This window comes from Tursiops truncatus, chromosome 13 (assembly GCF_011762595.2).
Source record: "Tursiops truncatus isolate mTurTru1 chromosome 13, mTurTru1.mat.Y, whole genome shotgun sequence".
In the NCBI taxonomy this organism is placed as follows: Eukaryota; Metazoa; Chordata; class Mammalia; order Artiodactyla; family Delphinidae; genus Tursiops; species Tursiops truncatus.
Window position 1 is genome coordinate 6,088,610 of NC_047046.1, and position 22,434 is coordinate 6,111,043.

At 52.4% G+C, this 22,434-nt stretch overlaps 2 protein-coding genes across 12 annotated transcripts in view; one reads left to right on the plus strand and one right to left on the minus strand.

The window, feature by feature from the left end:
- Positions 1-22,243, plus strand: part of CCDC92 (coiled-coil domain containing 92) — a 35,304-nt gene extending 13,061 nt beyond the window's left edge. For 2 of the 4 annotated variants that reach the window (XM_019950405.3, XM_073789946.1), the window contains exons 2-4: positions 12,431-12,577; positions 13,149-13,190; positions 15,148-22,243. In XM_019950405.3, coding sequence (XP_019805964.1) covers positions 12,448-12,577; positions 13,149-13,190; positions 15,148-15,926 — 951 coding nt within the window. In that variant the 5' untranslated portion in view covers positions 12,431-12,447 and the 3' untranslated portion in view covers positions 15,927-22,243. Of the gene's footprint in view, positions 1-79; positions 2,404-12,430; positions 12,578-13,148; positions 13,191-13,868 lie in introns of those variants that run through there. The other 2 variants (XM_073789944.1, XM_073789945.1) reach the window with 2 other exon arrangements.
- Positions 17,350-22,434, minus strand: part of DNAH10 (dynein axonemal heavy chain 10) — a 148,167-nt gene continuing 143,082 nt past the window's right edge. For 7 of the 8 annotated variants that reach the window (XM_033836737.2, XM_033836736.2, XM_073789938.1 and 4 more), the window contains 6 exons: positions 22,111-22,242; positions 21,724-21,935; positions 21,467-21,634; positions 19,334-19,514; positions 18,253-18,398; positions 17,350-17,764 (listed from right to left, as the gene is read on the minus strand). In XM_033836737.2, coding sequence (XP_033692628.1) covers positions 17,618-17,764; positions 18,253-18,398; positions 19,334-19,514; positions 21,467-21,634; positions 21,724-21,935; positions 22,111-22,242 — 986 coding nt within the window. In that variant the 3' untranslated portion in view covers positions 17,350-17,617. The remainder of the gene's footprint in view (positions 17,765-18,252; positions 18,399-19,333; positions 19,515-21,466; positions 21,635-21,723; positions 21,936-22,110; positions 22,243-22,434) is intronic. The other variant, XM_033836735.2, reaches the window with a different exon arrangement.

Here is a 22,434-nt window from a genome sequence, read left to right on the forward strand (position 1 = left end):
GTCCCGGATAGCGCCTCTTTAGGTCAACTCATTTAATCTTCACAACAACCCCAATAAAGTAGGTACTATTTTCCCATTTGGCAGTTTTCCCATTTGGGCAGTTATACATAACTCGCCCAAAGGTGCATCGTTAATAAGTGGCAGGGCTAGGAATCAAACTGCAGCACGCTGGCTCCGGATCCAGAGCCTGGGGGTTCATCCCTACCTGCTGCGTCGCTCTGGCTCATCCCTGAGTACAGCTCATCTCTGCAGCTTACTTCCAGCTGGACTGCAGCCGATGGAGACAGTTACGCCTTGGTAAAGTCTTGTCACTGGATGCTTTAAGATTCAGCTAAGAGAAATTCTGAGCCAAGGGTTAGATCTTTCCTAATAAAAGTGTAGACCTACGTTAGAACAATTTCTCCCTCCTTAAAAAGAAATGGGAAGAGGGAGCTACAAAGCACCAGGAGGATACCCAGGCTGTGTGTGATCTCCATAAGGCTCTGAGCTCTCTATGCCTCAGTACATAAGGTTGGGAAGATAGCAAGTACCTGTCTCAGAGCTGTTGGATTTGATGAGAAGGCACGGAAAGCACTCAGCACAGTACCGAGCACACGGTACGCTAGGTACGTGGCAACTCTTGTCACTGTCAGCATCGTCACTACTGCTGCATTCTGTAGCGGCCACCCCGGGACGGAACGTTCCACAGGGTACAGAGAGCACCCAGAACTGACACCTTCTCCCAGAGCTGTCATGAGACCTTCTGGTTCCAAACTCCACACGTCTGGAGGCAGAGGAGGTGCCCGCCTTTGGAAACAGTTTGCATGTGGCTCATGGGCCTCATGTACACTTAGGCAAAGGTCTTGCTCCTCTGAGCCTTAGTTCCGCAAAAAATGGGTACCGTATACATATAGCTGATTCACTTTGTTATACAGCAGAAATTAACACACCATTGTAAAGCAATTATACTCCAATAAAGATGTTTTAAAAAAAATGGGTATCGTACCTCTCTTGTGTGATTGTTTCAAGAATTAGGTGGTTACCTATGAGCCTGGCACAGACACTTGGTAAATAATAGCCGTAATGTCGATTTTTGTGAATGATTTTCAGCTTTTCACAATAAAAAAAATGCCTTTGAGTATGGTCTAAGTGCCTTAGACCAACGCAGAGGCTGTGTCAGGGTAGAGTGGGGGAGACGGAACAGTTCTATCACCAACACCATCTCCATCAGCAAGCTCACTTTAAACTGCGGTGGTCACACCCTAGAAAAGCAGGGTAAAGCCAGCGGAAAAGGATCTTGGCGCAGATGTTTCGCTGAGATGGAAGCTGCTTCACACCCTCCCACACAACCAGCAAGAAACCATGTGATCTGAGGTGACCATCCTGCCCATTATGAAAAATGGGAGGAAAAACAAATTCCACTGGCTCCCAACTGCCTGATAGACGCCACCAGAATTGGATCAACCAGAAGAAGCTGAAACACCCAGCCTCAGGATTTTGGACTTCAAATGGAAAATCTGGGCACTCTAAACCAAAATTGCCAAGTTCCAAAAATACGGATACATCGTATGCTTATTATTAAAAGTATCTAAATTAAAGTGGGCCCCGAAAGAGTTTCATGATTATAATTAATCCCATTGTGGGAGTATGAGGTCAAATACGAGAGGAAAACAAAACAAAGGCTGTCATACAAATGGAAAACGCGACAAAAGTGCAAAAGAAAAATAGTGTCAAGGACAGGAAGAGTGAGAAAATACTGCATTGCATCCCCTTCTTTGAAAATTCCAAATGAATATAAAATGCCGTGATGGTTTTCTTTCCCCAATTTCTTCTGCTGTCCTCCCACAGGTGACAGGTAATCTGTGAAAGACAATTGCCCTCCCTCTTATTTTACCTTTATTTGTTTTTAGTTATTTCTACTGGCTAATGTACTAATGGCTCGTTTATCTAATATGATCCAAACTTGGCTGCAAAGACAAACCCTAACTTACCTGCACAGCACCTGCATGCCTTGCCTCATTCTCACTCTTGGCAGCTTCATCTGGATCTCAGTATTGTTTGTTTTAAATGCCAGACCCTGTTAATAGAGCAGTATTCTGTGGGGAGGTTTTCTCCTCCCCTGGAACTCAATGCGTGACTTACTAAAGAAGTGGAGTATAGGATTCTGGGAATTCTCCCAACCCCTGACACAATAAAAGAATCATTGTGAGTAGAGAGAACTTTATGGGAGTCACCCTAAATGGCATCAGTAAACGTGCCTCATTTATTCTACACGGCACAGGAGGCTCACAGAAAGGAAACTTTTAAAGATGTGGATAATGTATGTCAGGACTGTCAGAGCAGTAGATGGGCAGTCGAGAGGTCAGGCGTCCTTAGGTGGACATGCTGGAGCCATCAGAAACGTTCTAGGAAGCGAAGATCCAGGTAAATGCCTTTTTAAAAGAATAGGTTTGTCTTCTTTTAAAAATATTTGTACTCCAGCTGTTATTCCATAGGGAAAGAAGTCCCGTAAAAATATTTTATCACTGATCACCAGAGGGTATGTAATTACTAAAACTGAATGCTTGGGCCTGGTTCCTTTAGTCGCTGAATTGACTACTGTTGGACTGTTTTAATGATTTCAAAGCTCTCTACTATCCTTCTTCTTTCAACTTGTCTGAAATAACTCGTGTGGGCCATTTTGTAGAAGGGCACGTCGGGAGGTGTCTTGTTTTTGCTTGGTTGCCTAGCCAAATTGTAATGCTGTCCAAGATGACATGGCTGGAACCGGGCAGAGTCCTTTCTAGAATAGCACGAGGATAAAGTCTCTTTTCTCTCTCAGTGATCATCTGAGATGCTTAGCGAGAGTTTAGCTAAATATGTTCTATTAGCACTAATGAAACAACCGACTAGTTTACTTTAGTATAAGTAATAAAGGAAAAGTATGGCTAAATTAAAGTGTATAGAGCTTTGGTTAATAATACCTTTCTTTCGGGGGACTTCTCTGGCAGTGATTTAAGACTCCATGCTCCCAATGCAGGGGACACGGGTTCGATCCCTGGCCCTGGTTGGGGAACTAAGATCCAGCATGCTGCACGGTGCGGCCAATAATAATAATAATAATACCTTTCCTTCTTTTTGGGGGCCTAATTAGTCAGGCGCACAAAATGGATAAAAGAAGCCCTATCAGTTAAATCAATTGAAATGGTTCATCCGTTTGGCAGACCATAGAGAGAGAGATCTTTAAAGCAAGCGCACACATCTCAGCCTCGGAAATACAGTTTAGGGTAGTGATTGTCAGGCGCTAAGACTTGAGAAGTACCTCCTGTTTCGTCAGTGTAAGAGGACAGTTTGGCATTTGGGTCACCATACCTTTTCGTCATCAACCAGCAGACAATTAAAATCTGCAGTAATCACAGTCAGACGTAGAAATGGAAACACTAATCAGATATGACCTGCTAATTTTCCTTTCCATTTAAAGGCAGATATCACTCGGTAGAGCTATTTGTGTGGGAAGGCTTGAGATTTTATATGTCCCTAAATGATTGGCTCAGGATCATCTTGGTAAAGGACAAGGTTGTCAGGAGCTCACAAATGGCATCTCTCTTTAGTTGCAAATGTTTCCTGCCCTCGCTTCTGAAATGAGGCGATTTGGGTGATCCCGGGCCGGGGGCGGGGGGCAGGGGGCAGGGCAGTCAGCTGGAGGCTGCCCAGGAAGGGCAGGAGGGGGATGCAGGGAGAGCAGGAAGGGCCAAGTGGCGTCACCACAGACCCGCCGGCCACCTGGCCACCCCCTGCCCTAGAAGCAACTTCCCTGAAACAGGAAGTGCTGAGCCGACTGTGTGCTGACGTGATGCCCGGGATGGCAGCCCCTCACAGCCAGGAGATGGGGTGCTGGTGCGCCTGCCTCCTGGGGTGGGGTCTGCCACAGGGCATGAGCATTCTGGCCATGAAGTCGCCCAGTTTTCTGGGAGGCCCTGGGCACTCCCAGAAGGTACTGTGTGATTTCAGACCGTGGGAGTGCATGTGTTTCTCTACCTGGCCACGGCCCACTCAGAGGCACTTTTAGACAACCTGAAACACAGACTTGCTTTCTTCCTGAGACGTTTACACACAGAGGGACCGCGCCCCTACCAGCGTACAGACACGTGACGTGGTTTTTAAATAGAAGTCAAATAGAAACTCTTAAAGTATGAGATAATCAGACTGCAGAGAAACACGGTTCATAAATCCACCACGTACGCCTCCAGTGACTGCAGCCTTCCCAGACGACCACATATCGCGTTTCCCTGTCTAATTGCTGGTGCCTCTAATCACATCTATTACAACTTTAATGTCAGGCTGTACGTTCTTTCAGAAGGAAATGGCTGTCAGTGTCTAAAGAATTGTGATGAGCCTTGTATTTTATGACAGATAATGTCAGAGAATTACAGGAATGTACAATGCGTGGGGGTGGGGAGGCGCTCGAGGGCTCGTCATGATCGTTTTCTGCATATCTCGGAGACACTAAATTGTTGCTTTTATAAAAATTGCCTTCCCGTTAATTCTCCTTGGTTCTGGTAAAGCATCCCAAGACTACCCTGGAACAACATCATTAAAACATATGATACCACTTTGCTAGTGGATAGTTAGTGGTTATGTTTTGTAAGAGAAACAGCTTTATAGTTTTTTCTGGCTATAAAGTAATATATTTTCATCATTAAAGAAGCTTTAGGTAGTACCAAAATAGAATTTTTTTTAAGTAAAAATCACCCACAATCCACCGTCTAGAGATAAATGCTTTTAATGTTTCATTGTGTATACTTCTAGAATTTTTTTCTCTACTTGTATCTACAAAAATGTGATATATACAGCTTTTAATATACTCTTTTGACTTAACCTAGTATAGATGTATTTCCTTGTCAATAAATATAGATGCACATTATCATTTTTAATGATATCATAGTTCAGATGTGCCACGCTAACTCCTCACTGGCAGACATTCAGATTACTCTGTGAGGTGGTTATCTTGCAAAAGATGCTTTTCTTCTTTTGGTTTCTACTGGCGTTCTCCTCTTTTAGCTTTTAGAGACCAGCCATTAAAAGGTGATGTGCACTGCCCACCCAGACAGAGAACAGGACCCCAAAAAGCGTCTCCATCCGAAGTTTCCACATTTGGATGAGTGCAAATTTAGTTCAGTTACCACTTTATCACAGTAGACAGACACATGCTAAGTGTTTTATCTAAGATAGCTCATTTTATCCCCCCAGTCACTATGTCTTGTAGGTACTGTTATTGTTCCTCATGTTATGGGAGGAGAAGGTGAGGGCACAGAGAGGCTGCAGCTCGAACGTGGCTGAGTGCGAACTGGAGCCCAGGATTCTGACTCCTGTGCTAAGCTCTTGACCCGCCTATTGTCTTAGTTTTAAAAATATCCCAATTGCTTAAGAATGATTAATAAACAAGATTTTTTGTCACTTCAAAAAAATAATTGCATCTTTTGCTTTCAACGTTTTTTTACTTCCACTTTTTAATGGTGTTCATTCTTTTTACCAGAATGTTTTTGGAGTGATTGTTGAGTGCTTACGCTTCCTTGAAATGCTGTCCTTTTTCTTAGTGTCCTAACTCTTTGGGATTCTCAAATAACTTATCAGCTGAACTTCTTAAATACACGTGCAAGTAGAAATAACAGGGTCGTGCAACTTAAAACAGTTTCTTTGTCCAGGATTGTTGTGAATTCAGAATAACATCAGGCTTCATTTTTCAGAGATGGTAAGTTTCCTTTCCTACAAGCAGGTATTTTAGATTGAGAGTTGATGGCCTAATTAGCCATCCACCTTTTTTTAGCTTCTTGTAGAGTACTATAGATTGATTCAACGGAGGAAGTAGGTTTTACTGTCCCTTAGGGTGCCTGATTCTGCCTGACTCTCTTTATTCGCTTCCCTGAATGGCTCCTCTCCAGTGAAAATGGAAAAGGCCAGCAGAAAATGCTTGTGTTTGCTTTTATGTTGCCCTCTTTGGAAGTAACTGGAATCCTTTGCTAGCTCATTTCCACACTTAGATGATGTTCAGGAAATGCCCTAGTGTGGGAATAAGTAAACAATATTTATATATTGATCAATATTTACATAAAATAATATAGGTAACAATTATTGAGCACTTACTACATGCCAGACACCATAAGTGATTGCATTTAGCACTTAACCCTTTAAGTTAGATATTACGATGGTTTAGGTGACAAGATAGGGTTCAGATTTAACCCCAAACACTCCAGCACCTCAAGACTTTGGCCATTCTGCTCTTTTTTTTATCCCGTTGTGCTAAGCGAATCTTCTTTGGGCCACAGGTTCTTGATCTTGAAATAAAGAGGTGTTGGAATAGTTGATTTTGAAGGTCTCTGCCACCCTCAACATTTCCTGAGTCCACGAATCCACTCAGGACACCACCTCCCTGCTGGGAACCATCTCTTCTCCTCTTACATTTAATCACTACACTTGCCTTTGTCCTCTGGCCAACCTTCATTTACTCCGTGACAGTGCTTCAGCCAGAGGACACCAGAGCCACACAGACAGTTCCCACAAAACAGCCACAGAGGTCCTTGCGCACAAGACGCTCGCCGGGTCCCAGGCCCTGCCGAGCACGCGCAGAGGCAGTGGGACGCCAGTCATTCTGACGGTTCACGGCATGAGAACCAGATGTGAATGGGTTATAACTTATTCATGACTAGGATCTAAAATAGCTTGTTATAACTAATTCACAGCACCACGTGAGTACTGGGTGTACTATTTTTTTTTTCAGATTCTAAAATTATTACCCTATTTCCACAAGCTTTGTGTTGAGAGAATAGATAAGTCTACTTTTGATTGCCCAGGAACAAAGAAGTGTCCCATTTTTAAATGGTGAGACCTTTTACTATCAAAGATATTCCATTTCTGTTAGCCTAAGAAATGTGGTCCAGGGATACTTTGAAACATTGTTTCTGGCGTATGAAGAAATTACAGGATGAGGTCATGTTCAAATCAGTGCTGCTGCAGTGCTTTTTGATTAATGCCGCGTAATTCTTGTTGAGATCTCCAGTCGGTACGATCGGGGAGCCGTATAAAAGTAACTGAAGCCCGTACGTAATTTGGGAGTTCAGACACGAAGGAAGAATGGGGGCTGATTAGGCGGGGGGGGGGGGGGGGGGGAGGTGGTTTGCCAAGAGCAGTGCGGATTGCGGGAACCAGTGTGCAGAGGCCCCGTGCTGGGGCTGCGGCAGATGCCAGGGGTGAGAGGGCAGCAGTGTAGGTGGTATGGGGCGAGGCCGGGGCAGGGGTGGGCAGCTGAGCAGGCAGGGTGGGCCAAGAGCATCGGAGGGACGAGGCAGCGGGAACTAAGATCCCGCATGCGCACGGCGTGGCCAAAAAAAAAAAAAGCAAGACTTGTTGGTGAGTCTTTCTGCCGTACCGGGTGGTCGGCAGGGCCTTCCTGGTTGCTGACTGTCCCACCTGGAGCATAGGGAGGGTGGGTCCCACCTCCTTGAGCAGTGCGGCTCCGGGCTCGCCCCGCGCTGCGCTGGGGGAACGCGGCAGACCTTCCCGCCGAGAGGCTGCTGCGGTGGACCGCGCACATTTCCCCCTCAGCTTCAGAGCGCTGGAGATCACGTGTATGCTTTGTGGAAAGCATCTGAATTTCTGCCTGAAGGTGAAGGCCACCCCCGCCCTCCAGATTCTCGCCCACAGGATCTGAGGGCGAGGAGCAGCCTCAAGGTTCAGATGCAGCATTTCTTGATTTATGTTTTCCCTTGTGGGCAGGACGTTCCTGTTTTTCCTTGGGTGTTTGTGAGAACAAACGACGTAAGTGATGGGGAAGCACTTTGTGCTTGTGCAAGTGGAGATGGTCCATAAATAAGATCACGATGTCATCATTTATACATTAATGCCCCCAAAGGGAGGAAAGGACATTACTTTGAATTGGGTTGAGAACTGGACGTGAGCTACTGACAGGCAGTTTGTCCTCATGCGGATACAGAGCAGACCCAGTGAGGTCGGGGTCCTCACGTCTCTCTGAGAACCGTCATTAAAAGCATGTTGTCACCACGAGGTGATGTTAGTATCCCTGCCCGCTCCGGGAAGCTGTCTCGGCCAGGTGCCAACCTCTATAGAACTTGGCCCTTTTCAAGTGTTAACTTTCTGACCATATAGAGGGAACAGTAAATTCACAGAAATTTAATGTCTAGTGAATTTGCCACGGGAAAAATCATGGATGTGGCCTAACCTCCGAGTCACGATCAAGGTAACCTGCCCCATGGGTGGTCTTGCTTTGAGATGCCCACGCCCTTTGCTTCTGCCAGGGTTCCACGGGAGGAAGCGGGCAGAGTGGGGCTTGCTCTCTGGCTGCCACCGTGGCTGGAACGCCATCCTCTGCAGTGAGGGCTGCATCTCTGGGGAGAGAAGAGGGCCCGTGTCCAGACCACGCTGCCTCTGACCGAGCAAATAACTGTAAAATTGCCGGTGGCTCCCGGTGACACTGAGACACGAAATGGGATTTGCCTCGAGACAAGGAGCTGCAGTACAAAGCGCCCACGACATGTAGTGTATGCCCTTTTGACAGGGAAAGTGCAGTGTTTTGTCAGCCACGCTGCACTACTGGCTGACACACGGCTGAGAGGGCCTGAGTGCCTTTTACTCAAGCAGGAAGCATTATTCATCTGCAGCAGACGCCGGCACCTTACCTTCATCCATCACGCTGACGCTTTCAGGGAGGGGTCGTCAGTGCTCCTTCACGTCTCTGGCTCCCATAGCCAGAGATTCTGAATCAAGCCTCCCAGAACCAACGCCATCCCTTCCTCCATGTTATCTGCATCTCTCAGCTGTGTCTCCTTGGCCTGAACAGGATGCTTCTGTAGCTTCATTCACGTCAGCTTCTGGGAAGGACTAAGTCGTTGCAGTGATTCCATGTCATCAGTAACTAATGAGAAGACATTAAACCATCACCTTCTTTTAAGCAGCAGCAACTCCCTGTCCTCAGCAAGTCAGTGATACTATGTACCCTTTCGAGCTGATGAGAAAATACTGTCGTAATTTGGATCCCATCTGGAGGTGTGACTTGTTTCCTCGGACCTAAGTGGACCTGTCTCGTGCATGTATATCCAACAACCAGAGAACGCCCCACACAGATGGCATCTCCTCCTCTGGGCCTTTTAAGTCAGCATAGAGTGTGGAAGAAGAGAGACCAACCTCCAAATGGAATATCACGGGGCTGAAAAACCCCTGTCCTCTGGTTGTCAGGGCTCCAAACGGAGCCGTCAAAGCTCACTTGCCGGCTTTGCATGTTATATAATCGCGCTCCTCTATTCACCTCATGTTCCTTCTTCCCCAGACTGCCTGCCCAGGTAATGGGAAGCTTCAAGGGCACGCTTGTATTTCTGTAGTTATGACGGTGGATTCATGAATTACAGATTCAGTGCCATTCAAGTCGCCGACTCGCCAAGGCCGTTAGAATGTGAATACTTATTTAAATCATATTAAATTTGTTACAAATAAAATTTAATACCAAACTGTGATGGGACTGGGGTGCCTGCTGAGGCCACATTTCCCCTCCCCTCCCTGCCCCCCACGCTAGGTCACAGAACACATGTTTATTTCTGGTCTCGGCGACGCCTCATTTTGTGCCGTCAGTGCCAGACGAAACTGGTTTGCAGTTTTAGCACGTCGCGCGCTCCCTGTGCAAGGCATGCCTGTAAGTTAAGCCAGAAGCTCGTGGAAGCAAAGGCTCTTCAGCCCTGAGGGCCTCAAGCTCCCCTGGTGCCGCACCCACGCTGGACAACCCGGCGCTGGGCCCACTGGGTTAGCAGGTGCTGGCGGTGGGCCTCCTGGGCGCCAGGCACCGTGCAAGGGCCCGGGGTACAGCGGGGACCGAGCCTGCAGTCTGCACGTGGAGGCGCGAGACCGTTAACTAGTTGTGGGCAGGCCGTGAAGGCTTAGAGTGCGTGACGTCGCCCAGCCCGGGGGCCAGGGCTTCCGGGAGGAAGTGAACTTGGGCCGAGAAGTAAAGGACACGCAGACGTCAGCTCACGGGAACGGTGGGGCCGAGGGAGGACCCGAGAGGAGCACTCCGGGCAGAGGAGCCCAAGACAAGGCCCCGGGGTGCGGAGGCGAGGCCCAGCCAAGGCCCTGGAGGCTCACCGAGCAGCTGAGCACAGAGGGCACAGGGCCAGGCCCGGGCCCATGTGGACCAGCCTCACTCAGAGCCGTGGGGGCCCCCGAAGATCCTGTGAAAATCACTCTGCTACGACGTGGGGACGGAATCGAGGCGGCGAGAGAGGACAGAGGGAGGATTCCACAGCGATTCAGGTGAGGGTGGTGTGGCTTAGGTGTAGAGACGGAGAAAAGCAAGTGAACTTGAGAACTGTTTTCCAAGTGGGGTCACCAAGACGCAGCGGTGGACCCTCCAGGCCGCTGGGCAGCGAGGGGGCAACTGTACACCCGGCTCGTTCTTCATCCTTCCAGACACACTGAGTTCTGGATCAAATGTAAATTGTTCTTTCTCGTCAATGGCAAACCCCTAAAACACAGGCTCTGCCTGCTGCATCAGCCACCAGGAGCGCAGATTTGGGTCCATCCTTTTAAAGAGGAGAACAAGGCATCTCCTCTGGCGTTGCCACTTGCGAAGCCCATCGTAGCGCCTAGGAGTTGATGTTCCCGGTGAGACAATGGAATTGATGCCAGAGTGACCGACTCAGGTCTGCTGAACAGAAGTAAACGTGGGCGTCTCTACCGGAAGCTCCAGAAGCGGTCCTGCATTTGCCTCCGTTCGATGTCGAGGCTGTCCAGCTTTCGGACAGCCCTTCACAGCTCACGCCCCGGACTTGCCTTGTTCCGGGCTGGCTCCTTTGTTAGGTCAGCGTCCTCCTCCCAAGGCCACGTGCTGACCACACAGGGTCGGGATCTCAGGCACCGTGGGGCTCCAGTTAGAATTAGTGTCTGGCCCGGCAGCCCCATACAAGGAACTTGTGGCTACAGCAGGGAGACAATTCGGGGGCGGAAACCTTCCTCGCTCCTGTGGAAAGGCTGCTCTCAGCTCCCCTGAGGAAGGCTCTGGTGGATGGAAACTCAGCTGGCATGGCCTGCAGCCAGCTTTAGGTAGAGCTCAAGGCCTGGGGAAATCTGATCTTCCTTGCATAGAAATGATCCTGTATTTACTCAACCAGTTCCCTCTTGCTGGATTTTGAGTTGTCTCTGGTCTTTTCTGACTGTGAACTGCACTGTAATGACCGTCCTCCTATAGCTACACCTTCTCACACGGAGGCCATCATTTCCCTCTGGGGGACTCCTAGAAGTGGAACCGCTAAGTCAGACGGAAGCTAAATTCTAAGGCGCCAGATACACTGCCAGATCGCCTCCTGTAATAGGTGCAGTGAACACTCCCACCCAAAACTGCGCTGTTTCTTCTTAGTCACAGCTGTCTCTCGCCAGCTTCCCCCCTGACAGGCGTGTCCCTTCCAGGACGTGTCCGTGTGCACCCTTCGCCCAGGCTTTGTCCGGCACGTTCTCTGTCCTCTGCACTCCCTCACTTTCCTTTCCTCCTTCAGCCTCCTCGTGTGAATGAAAACGCGTGTCCTGTGTTCCAGCTACGCGCCGTTCTTAGCTCCAGAGCTGGGGTGTAAATATCTGTAAGCTGCGGGGCTTACAGGTAACAGACAGTGCTTGGTGTTGCCCGGCGTGTTGCCACCTCCAGAGCGGACCCTCGTGCCACCCTGCCACACACCCGCTCACCGGAAGCCCTCTGAGGGGTGGTATTTCCTTTGGGGGCGCTCGTTGGCCCAGCAGATTAGGAAAAAGGCACCCGAGGCTCTGTGTTCACAGGAATAATTTATAGGCAGATAATCCACGTTTCATCCTCAGCCTGTTTCAGTGCCGCGCAAGGCGTCTTGAATTACTGGGCTAGCTTTTACAGAATGGCCGACTGACTTCGCCACATTTCTCGAGTTACAGCGAAGGCCCTGAGCGAGTGGCTGATGATGGAGGATGGAAGCCGGCGGCGGGGGGCGGAGGGTGGCAGATGGCAGGGTCTGGGTCCGGCCTCCAGACACCCGCAGCCACCACGTGGCCCGGTGAGAATGGTTCTCAGGAAATTCCCAAGGAAAGAAGGACTTGGGGGGCTCTCAACTCTGTGAGGTCCCGGGGCTTCCCTCCGAAACACCACGCTTGTCCTCCTGGCCTGCCAGCTCTAGGTTCCACTTCCCCGCGCCCGGTTCTCCTGAGCGGAGGCAGCAGTGCTTCACCTCCTCAGGGAAGTCTGTCAAGGGAGATTTTGCTCTCAGTCTGTTGAAGTCGGGTAGCCCACGGAGAGCCTAGGATTTGGAATCGGGGAGCCCTCTGCATCCGGAGCGGGGCCTCACACTGCCCTCCAGCCCGCAGAGCCAAGGAGGGCAGGCGGCGTCCTCTTCCAGCCCGCCACCCCGAGACCCTCGTTGTCGGGGACAGCCACCAGGCCCTGTGTCCCCTGCAGGTCATCTGGATGCCAGCATGGCGACCGCAAACCTGGAGAACCAGCTGCACAGCGCGCAGAAGAACCTCTTGTTCCTTCAGCGGGAGCATGCCAGCACGCTCAAGGGGCTGCACGCTGAGATCAGGCGGCTGCAGCAACACTGCACAGGTACGAGCTCCGGGGACCAGGGCGGGGGGCAGCCCCAGGCCTGCCGGGGCTGTAGAGCAACGCAGGACCTGTCGTCGAGGCCACCTCGCACCGGCTGGCTCAAAAGCTGTGCGGGGTGAGCGAGGAGGGGGTCTCCTTCTTCTCTCTCTCTGGTTAACCCTGTCATCGCTGGGGTCCATTTGAATGCGTCACCTCATCCTCTTTGCCAAGGCCACACGCTCGAGCGTAAAGCTGTGAAGCCAGTTCTCAGCTTACTGAGGCCCTGAAGGATCCAGGTGCAATGGTTAGAAGCTACCATGCGTCTTGGAACCAGGGACCAAAGTGTACCACACAGAGCAAGCTGCCTGCTAATTGTGGGTGCTGGAGTGTGTAACAGGGAAAAGAGGGGCCCCCGAACCCGAGTAAGGACAGCGGCCGCTGACAGTTGCTGTTCTCACTCTTGCCTCTAATGCTGCCAACCTCTGCCCTGTTCGGGCAGGACTCGCAGGCTGATCGTGCGTTTTCAGAGCTGATGAAGGTCTTGAAATACACTGTAATCATACAAAATTAACATATATGATCTCCTTTTTAGATTTAACGTATGAGCTGACACTTAAAAGTTCGGATCAGACAGGTAAGAACTCCCTTCCCAAAAGCTGATGCTTCCTGTTGTTTCCTGTTGAGGCACACGTTGGTCCACCTGTTTTCACTAATTACACACGTAGAAGAAAACACACTTGCTGTGAAGAGTTGCACATGTGACCAGGGCTCTCTGAGAAAAGGTGGGAGGGCAGTTTGGACCCCTCGGTGTGTCGGTGGGGTGGGAGGGGTGAGTACTTTTATTTCCTTCTGATCGACACACGTACTTGGAATGCCTGCTCTGTGTTCTTCTGGGTTTTCTGATTTTTTACAGTGAGTATGTGTCCCTTCTGTAATCAAGAAATAGATGTGATTTAAACCGGAAGGAAAGAGGAGATGGAGCGGGGTCCCACCTCCTCTGTGTCCGTGAAGCTTAGCACAGGACCTGGCACAAAGTGTGTGCTCTCTACAGACTGGTTGAGCGAGGGGTCACATGACTGGGTGGCCCCCAGAGCAGCGCTGAAGGTCTTTCTCTAGACTCTAGTCCCAGAAATGCTCCCCCAAAACCAGAATCCTCAGGGACCCCCAAAACTATCAGCCTGATGGCAGCTGGAGCAGAGGAGACAGAAGCCGGGCCTCTGTGGCCTGTCCCAAATAGCTGCTCCCCAGACCAGGGTGAGGCTTTTAAAAGTGTAGAAGCCGCATTTGAGTCGAGATGACTTTTCCTAAACAGGCCTCACACGAGCAGCGACTATTCACGAGCGAGTCTAGGTCCTCGTGACCGTTCCCCCGAGCCCGAGAGCACCGTCCAGCACTGACGTTCCATCTGCGCCACCCGTGCCACGTCTCCTAAGCGTGCTTTCCGGGAGCCAGGACCCCCTCTTCCTGTGTGTGGTGGATGAGGGGCCTGGGGACGGGGTTCAGGAGAGCAGGATGGCCACCTCCAGTCGGGGACTCCAGCCCGCACCCCGCCATCCATGTCACCGAAATCAGGCTGTCCTTACTTCCTGTCCCCTCTGAGCCCACGCTAATCTGTAGAAACACCATTCTTGCCCTATATCCTCTCCAGACGTGGTTCTCGGCCCTGAGTCCCGAGGCCACCCGCCCACCAACCCGGCCCCTCATCAGGGGCTCGTGGTAACAGCTGGCGTGGGGCGTCTCCTGTGGGGGGCAGAGCGCAAGCCTCTCAGGTGGGCCTGTGCCCCGCCCAGGGGTGGAAGCGCACGCAGACGCGGCTCTCAGAGGAGCCGTTCGGCAGCTTCTCTGACATCCCTGAACCCGCATCCTCATCTGAGAGGCACCCACAAACACTGGTTCCAGCCTCACCACCAGGGCCTCCTACCTTCACGGACCACCCGCCCCGTTCAGCCGCCCTGCACAGCGCGAGCACAGCCAGGGAGAGTCTTGCCGAAGGGCGGCCTGTGTGGTGTTAGGGGCAGGCCAAGGACCAAGGAGGGTCCTGAACTCAGGCCCAAGGATGCCATGCTCTGAGAGGTGCAGAGAGGGGACCCGTGTCGGGGGAAAGGTGGCAGCCTGGCATCCAGCCTCCTCCGCAATTTCAGAGCTTTGGTGCTCTAGACATAAAGGAAGTCTACATTTGCCTTTCCAAACCGTGCTTGGAATGGCGCAGACAGATGGCTCTGCTAACAGTTTAATCCTCAGCCTTTGGAGAGGTCTAATACTCTGAAATTGCCCATTTTAACGTCAGCATTTTTGAAATTTGGAGACATCCTTTTATGCAATAAGCTGGAGAGCTGGATGGGGCCTCAAAGACCGCCTGATCTCCCACCTTTTCCTGGGGGGAGAGGACACGGAGGTGGCACGAGCGATGGGGGTCCTACCCTCCGTGTGGCCTGTGGGCACCGCACCCATCTTGGCCAGGGGAATCGCCACCGTGGGGAGGGGGGGCCGGCCTAGACCCCCGATCCCCGCACAGAAGGTCTCCCTGCCCTCCAGGGCCTGGCCGCCCTGCCCTCGGGTTCTCACTCCGCTCCCTCGGCTTGGCCTTCCAGGAGACAGCTCTTCTAGAAGCAGCGAACTCAAGAAAAGATGTGAAGACCTGGAGGCGCAGCTGAAGCTGAAGGAGGACGAGAACAACGAGCTGCTGACCGAGCTGGAGCAGAAGAGCGCGATGGTCGTCGTGCTGGAGAACAGCATCAAGGAGCGCGAGAGGCGGTACCTGGAGGAGCTGAAGGTGAAGAGCCACAAGCTGGGCGCGCTGAGCAGCGAGCTGGAGCAGCGCGCCGGCACCATCGCCTACCTGACGTCGCAGCTGCACGCCACCAAGAGGAAGCTCCTGAGCTCCGGCGGCACCTCGGACGGCAGCCCGGCCGGCAGCCCCGCGCTGGCCAGCTACAAGCCGGCCCCGCCCAAGGACAGGCTGCCCGAGACGCCCCGGCGCCGCATGAAGAAGAGCCTCTCGGCCCCGCTGCACCCGGAGTTCGAGGAGGTCTACAGATTCGGGGCCGAGAGCCGGAAACTGCTTCTGCGGGAGCCGGTGGACGCCATGCCCGACCCCACCCCGTTCCTGCTGGCCAGGGAGTCGGCCGAGGTCCACCTCGTCAAGGAGCGGCCCCTCGTCATCCCCCCCATAGCCTCGGACCGCAGCGCCGGCGAGCAGCCCAGCCCCGCCCGCGAGAAGCCGCACAGGGCGCACGTGGGCGTGGCGCACCGCATCCACCACGCGACCCCGGCGCAGGCCCCGCCCGAGGTGGAGACGCTGGCGGTGGACCAGGTGAACGGAGGCGGCAAGGTGGCGAGGAAGCACTCAGGGACGGACAGAACTGTGTGAAGGCCCCCCGCGACCCTTCCCCGCGCTCTCGAGGCACTGTGATCACTCCTAGGAAAAACTCAGCCGCACCTCCTCTGTTTCTTTTCTTTTTCAATTCCCATGCATGCCGAATTGTTTTCACGCCTGTCAACAGATTATTCTCCTGCTCCCCCTGCCCTCTGACCGACACCGAAACACGATCGTGTCCCTGCTACGGAATCCGTACTTACTAATCGCTGCGGCCAAACACCTGTGTGCCGACTCGCTTGCTTCCAGCCCGGCTCCGCGGAATCTCAGCGCGCTCGCGGACAAAGCACGGGCCGCAGGCTGCGCCGCTGCTCAACGTTAACGACATCAGATAGTCACACGCCTAATTATAAAGTCGGAGCAACACATAACGACCTTGACCTCATCCCTCCCGTTTCCAGGGCGGCCTGTCCGGAGCAGCCCTGCTCCCTCCAGGAGACCCCCCCGTAACCTCCCGACACACCCTCCCCCGGGGGGCGGCACGGATAACCGAGCAGATGTATGTTAAGACACGGGAACTAAATAAGATGACGTCACTCCTCATATCACCACGACCTGAATGTGTTGTTTTTTGTTAGTTTTATCCAAAATGTTCAAGATCCCAACAAACTTTATTTTCTAAACCTGCCTTCTTTCTGTTCTGTGTCTTTTATTAAACCACCCGAGGGTGGGCCTGGGTGGGGGGGAACAGTGGGAGGGAAAGAAATAGCGCCCGCTTCTGCCCCTCGCCCCCAGTAACCGCTGCCCTGACAGTGGGCTCACCCAGGGGTGCGTCCTGGGCTGGGGGTTCACTTCCGGAAAGATGAGTCCCCTGCCGTGTCTCACTGCCCTGAGCCATCCCTTAGAACGTTCTGCGCCTCGGAAGTTCTAGCAAAAGCCAGTTGTCCCCGTGACTGGCCTCGCCCTCGTGTCCCGCTAGTGCTCAGCTCAGCCCAGCCCCGTTCCTCCCTCGCAGGGTAAAGCCGCTCCTCGCCCCCGGCCGGGCCTGGCCGGAGTAGCCCCAGGGGCGCAGGAGGAAGGGACGCCGGGTAGCCGCCGGTCCTTCAGGTTCTTCGTCTGCACCCAACCCCTCACAGCCTCACGCAGGAATCAAAACACCAGGCTCAGCACCCTCACCCACACGCTGCCAGGCCAGCGCCCGGGGAGCCGGGCTGGAGAGTTCTGGAAGGGTGTGGGTGACTCCGGCCTCATCAGCCCAGGGACGGGGGCCCTGCTGCCTCCGCGCAGCAGCCTCGGCCTTCTACCCCGCGCCCCAGCACGCAGCCCTCGCTCCAGAGAGGCGTCTGCTGAAAGAGACCTGGACCATCAAAAAAACCACCTTTGACAATTTACGTTAGAATTCTCACTTGTGCCATCGACATGCAGGCAGTTTTGCTTAAGTGGTTCCCCTGAGAAGGAAAAGCAAACTCGACACGTCTTAAAATGCTCTTGTTGAATTTACTTTTTGAATACCACAGAATCCTTTTTTTTAAAGTTAAAAAGAATAAAACCATTCAGGTTAACTTATATGGAAAGACATATATAAATGGCTGATTTCAAATGAAAGAAAAAAATCAGTGTCAACCCCCCTCCTGCCTCGAGAGGCCCCAAGAAGTGACAGCAGATGATGCGTCTTCACGAATTCCCAGCACATCCGTTGCCGGCCACAGACTTAGAATCTCGTGCCGTTTTCTTCACCCAGAGGGTTAATCAGAATTCAGGGTGAGGCATACCCCTTGCAGGACCCAGTGAGAAATGTGCTTCGTGGTAAAGAGATCGGCTTCAAAAACCAAGCCGACCCCCATGGCGTTCCTTCTCATGGAGGTGGTGTAGACGGGCGTCCGGAAAGTGTTCTGCACGGGAAAGGGGCGTGAGGTGCCGGCGCGGGCAGAGGGGCGCGCGGGTCCCGGGGAGGGCGAAGGCTCGTCTAAGCGCTACGGGTGCGGAGGGGCCCCGCGAGGTGCCGGGCTCTGCTGACACCCATGAGAAGCGGGGTCGGCCAGCAGAGCAGGCCGTCCTGCAGGGGCGCCTGCCGTCCACACCGGATGTAGCTACCTTCCGATCCACGCAATGAGCGCAGAATTTCACCAGAAGGGAGGAGTCGCTCCTCAAGCTGGTCTGGGCCACAGCCTCCAACCTTGAACCCGTGCCGCCCCCGCAAGGCTCTGCACACACGCACGCGCACGCATGCATTGTTCCCCCGGGACGTGGCTCAAAGGCTTCCCCCAGCCCTGAAAGGTTAAGAGCCCCTGTGCTAAAAGGCAAGACTCTTGGAAACCACCTGGTGTCTAACTCCAGTCAGAGGAGAAGAGGGGAAATGGGGCAGGCGTCGGCCTTTCACCTGCAGTTTGAGGCGATGGGCTTCAGTGGGGATGATCTTCACGACCGGCAGGTTGACGGCCAGCACCTTGGATTTGCTCTTGATAAGACATCCTTTTTCTACATCCCAGTCAGCGCCTTCTAGATAGAGTCCTGAGACAAAGCATCCTAGAGGCACCAGGAAGAGAGTCGCACTTAGGCGGAGGCAAGTGTCATTCTGCCCAGCATTCGGCAGCTCTAGCAGATGCGCATATGGACAAACAAAAGGGTAACTAACTGATTCTCCTTCCCCATACACAGCCCCCGCCTTTTCCCAAGAGGGGTGGCCACCATTTCTACCCCGCCCACTTTCCTTTTGTAGAGCCCAGATGGGACACCCTGGAGACCCCGTGACCCTCCATACGGCCACAGCGCCATGGAAGAGGGGTGGTCGCCTCTCCCCAGCAATGTGGCACGAAGGCCCACAGACTTAACTGGCCTCGGGCCCCAGAGTCAGCTGGCACCATGGCCACCCCAACACTGCCGGTCCCTCTGAGACCTCGCTGGCCTTCTACAAAGAGGACTGAGCGCTCCACAATGTTCACCATAAACCCCCTCTCCCTAAGCTAGCTGAAGAGGGCTTTTGTGCTTGCAGCGAGATGTCCTCTAAGACACGACCCCCCGGGAAACCACAGTTTCCAGCCCCAGTTCACACAGCCAGTCACCAGTGTCTGAGGGACTCGACGTTATAGCACAGTTGAACGGTTCCCACCTGGCCCATCCTGCTCTCTGGCTACCATGCCCCCGGGCCCTCATGGGTTCCAGGGAAGCCACCTGGCGATCCAGTTCTTTCTAACCTAGTAGCCCATTTCCCACAGACAAGCTGGGCGAGTGTGGCTCAGCTCTCCCCTGACGTCAGCCCACGTCTCAATGGAAAAACTGGAAAAGAAACACCTGGACTCACCCTCAGAGACGTCAAGCCCCACGTGGACAGCACACAAACATGGCCAGTATTTGCAGCAGTCTGACTTTCCGGGCCCACACTGTGCTCAGCCCTTCTGAGGGTAGCTTGGGGAGGGAGACCCTACGTGAGAGGCCGTGAATCCGCAGGGAGCTGGCCGTACCTTGTCCCGCCCGCTCATTCACTTCGTCTGCATCTTGGAACTTGGTCACTTGCGTGAACAGGGTGGAGCGGTCCAGCGGCCAGCCGTTCCTCCGGCAGGTGGCCTGCACCAGGGCCGTGAGGTAGGATTCTGGGATGTGCAGCCCCGAGAGCCACATCACACTGGGCTCACTCTCGGTGACCTGGAGAGAGAAGGCAGCTGGTGAGAGCCTGGGGCTGCCATCCAATGCCAGGGTCAAAACCGACAGAAGATGTAGTTCACGTTAGGGGCAGGAAGATGGTGTTGGGACAACTGGCAGCCCACTGGGAAAAACAAGCGGGAGCACCAAACTCCAGGTGCAGCCAAGATTTAAATATAGAAAATACACCACATGCAGACTCAGCGCTTCCACTGCAGGGGGCGCAGGTTCGATCCCTGGTCGGGGAACTAGGATCCCGCATGCCGCGCAGCGCAGCCAAAAAAATAAAAACAAAACTAAACTAAATAAATAAACCACAAAAGTACAAATCAAATCTCCAGTGAATGTTTTCAGAATCTTGGAGTGGGGAATACAAAACCCAGAAGCCATAAAAGACAAGATTGATCTATTTGACTACATTAAAATGTAAAACTTTCCTATGGAAAAAAACCCACAGAATCAAAAAGCTTAAGGCAAGCTGGGGAAATATCTGTAACACCAGCAGACAAAAGACTTAATTCCCTTGATGTACAAAGAGCTCTTAAAAACCAATTTTAGAAGGTGGAGAATTTGAGGGGCTCCCCTGGTGGCGCAGTGGTTAAGAATCTGCCTGCCAATGCAGGGGACACGGGTTTGATCCCACGGGAAGATCCCACATGCCGCGGAGCAACTAAGCCACAACTACTGAAGCCCGCGCGCCTAGAGCCCAGGCTCTGCGACAAGAGAAGCCACCGGAGAAGCCTGAGCACTGCAACGAAGAGTAGCCCCCGCTCACCGCAACTAGACAAAGCCCGCGCACAGCAACGAAGACCCAACGCAGCCAAAAATAAATAATTTTTTTAAAAAAGGGGGAGAACTTGATAAAAATGAAATCAAGATACAAAGACAGTTCACAGAAAAACACAAAATGTCTATAAACGTGTCAAATACACTCAACCTCACCATAATTAAAGAAATACACAACCAACATAGTTGATGTTACTTTTTGCCTATGAAGGAGAAAAAGATCCAAAGTATTAAGAACACACCATGTTGCAGAGAGGTGAGGAAATAATCATTCTCGTACGCTGTGGTTTCAAGTTCTCTAGAAAACCATCTGACAAGAGCTGTCAGAATTTAAAATGCACACACTCGGATCCAACTCTTCCATTGTACCCATGGAATATACTCATATGAGTCTCCAAAGGCATGTGCACCAGAATGTTGTTCGTACTAGCAAAACAAAAAATCCAAAAAGAGAACAAAAAACAATGGTAACCACCTAAACATCCATCAGGGGAAAGGATACGGGATGTCTGTGAGACGGAGTAGCCTAGAAGGAATGACGTCTAGATGTACTTAGATGGAACAATTGCCAAGACAGACTCTTGGATGGATAAATCAAGTTGGGCATAGTATGCTTCAAAGTCTTTCTTTTTTTAATATATTTATTTTATTTATTTATTTTTGGCTGGGTTGGGTCTTCGTTGCTGTGCGTGAGCTTTCTCTATCTGCGGCGAGCAGGGGCTACTCTTCCTTGCGGTGGCTTCTCTTTGTTGGGGAGCACGGGCTCTAGGCGTGCAGGCTTCGGTTGTTGCGGCACGTGGGCTCAGTAGTTGTGGCTCAAGGGCTCTAGAGAGCAGACTCAGTAGTTGTGGCGCACGGACTTAGCTGCTCCGTGGCACGTGGGATCTTCCCGGACCAGGGCTTGAACCCGTGTCCCCCGCATTGGCAGGCGGATCCTTAACCACTGCGCCACCAGGGAAGCCCCCGAGGAAGGGAGGAAGGAAGGGAGGGGGGAAGGGAGAAAAGGAAAAAAAAAACAGATACGCTTGCAGAGTCCGAGACCATTTCCAGAGCACCCAGTCAGCTCCTGACAGAGGCACCACTGGGGAGGGGAGAAGGAGTCGGGAAGTGGTTTGAGGGGGTCCAGGCCAAGCCTTGAACCAGCAAGCAGACCGCTGCCTCTCACTCACCCACGTCGTGTACTGGCTGAACCTCCGCAGGAAGTAGGGCATCCAGTTTCCGAGGGACTTTAAGGTGTCAGGGGCAAGCTTTCTCCAGATATTAGGGATTTGCCCAAGAAAGAGGGACCTGGCTACATCATCTAATTCACTGCTCATCCCAACTTCTCCAGCCAAGGCCTGTTTATAGAATCGAGCAGTCAGGCAAGACTAGCGGAAAACCCAGCACTCCACCGAGGCAGGAATTTGCACTCGAGGAACAGGCTTACCCTCTGAAGTTCAGCCAGGGACGTGGACATCCGTATGACAAGCTTGTTGAAGCGCTGCAGCTCCTGCAGGAGCACCACTGAGGTAGGGGAGGCGACCGTCCCCAGCTGCTTCCTGACCAGGTCCAAGTCAAAGACTTTGGGCATCTTGTTTGCTATGTCCTTGGCCACATGGCCAGTGTAATCATCTCGGCTGATGGCGGTGCTGCATTCCCCTGAAATCAGGACACTTTTCAGAGAGAGCAAGGCATCTGAGCACAGGACTGGGGTGCCTTCTGGCTCTCAGAAGGGCACCAACGGTACGGAAGCTATCAGAACCCGAAGCAGCACTTTGCGCCAATGCCCTTTGTCCCCAGTCCGATGGGCACAGTCCTCTGCAGGGGACTTTACCCGTCTGAGGCTGCAGCTCCAGCAGGTGAGACCACATGTCTCGAGCTGCCTGAGTGTAATATCCAGTCTCAGCGTTGAGGTGCAGCCCAAACACTTCAGGCGTGTTGGCCAGAGGGAGGGCCTCGATGGCTTCTGTAATGGGAGAGAACAGCGGCTGCACTGCCATGCCACCTCCGATTCCCGAGGGCCCACAGCCTCGACGTCCCCACACACGCGAGCCCACGTTCCACCTCCGAGAGGGTGACGTGCTTTTAAAATAAGAATTCTACACCGCCATGCCCAATACAGGCCTGTGTGCATCTTTTTTTTTTTTTTTTTTTTTGC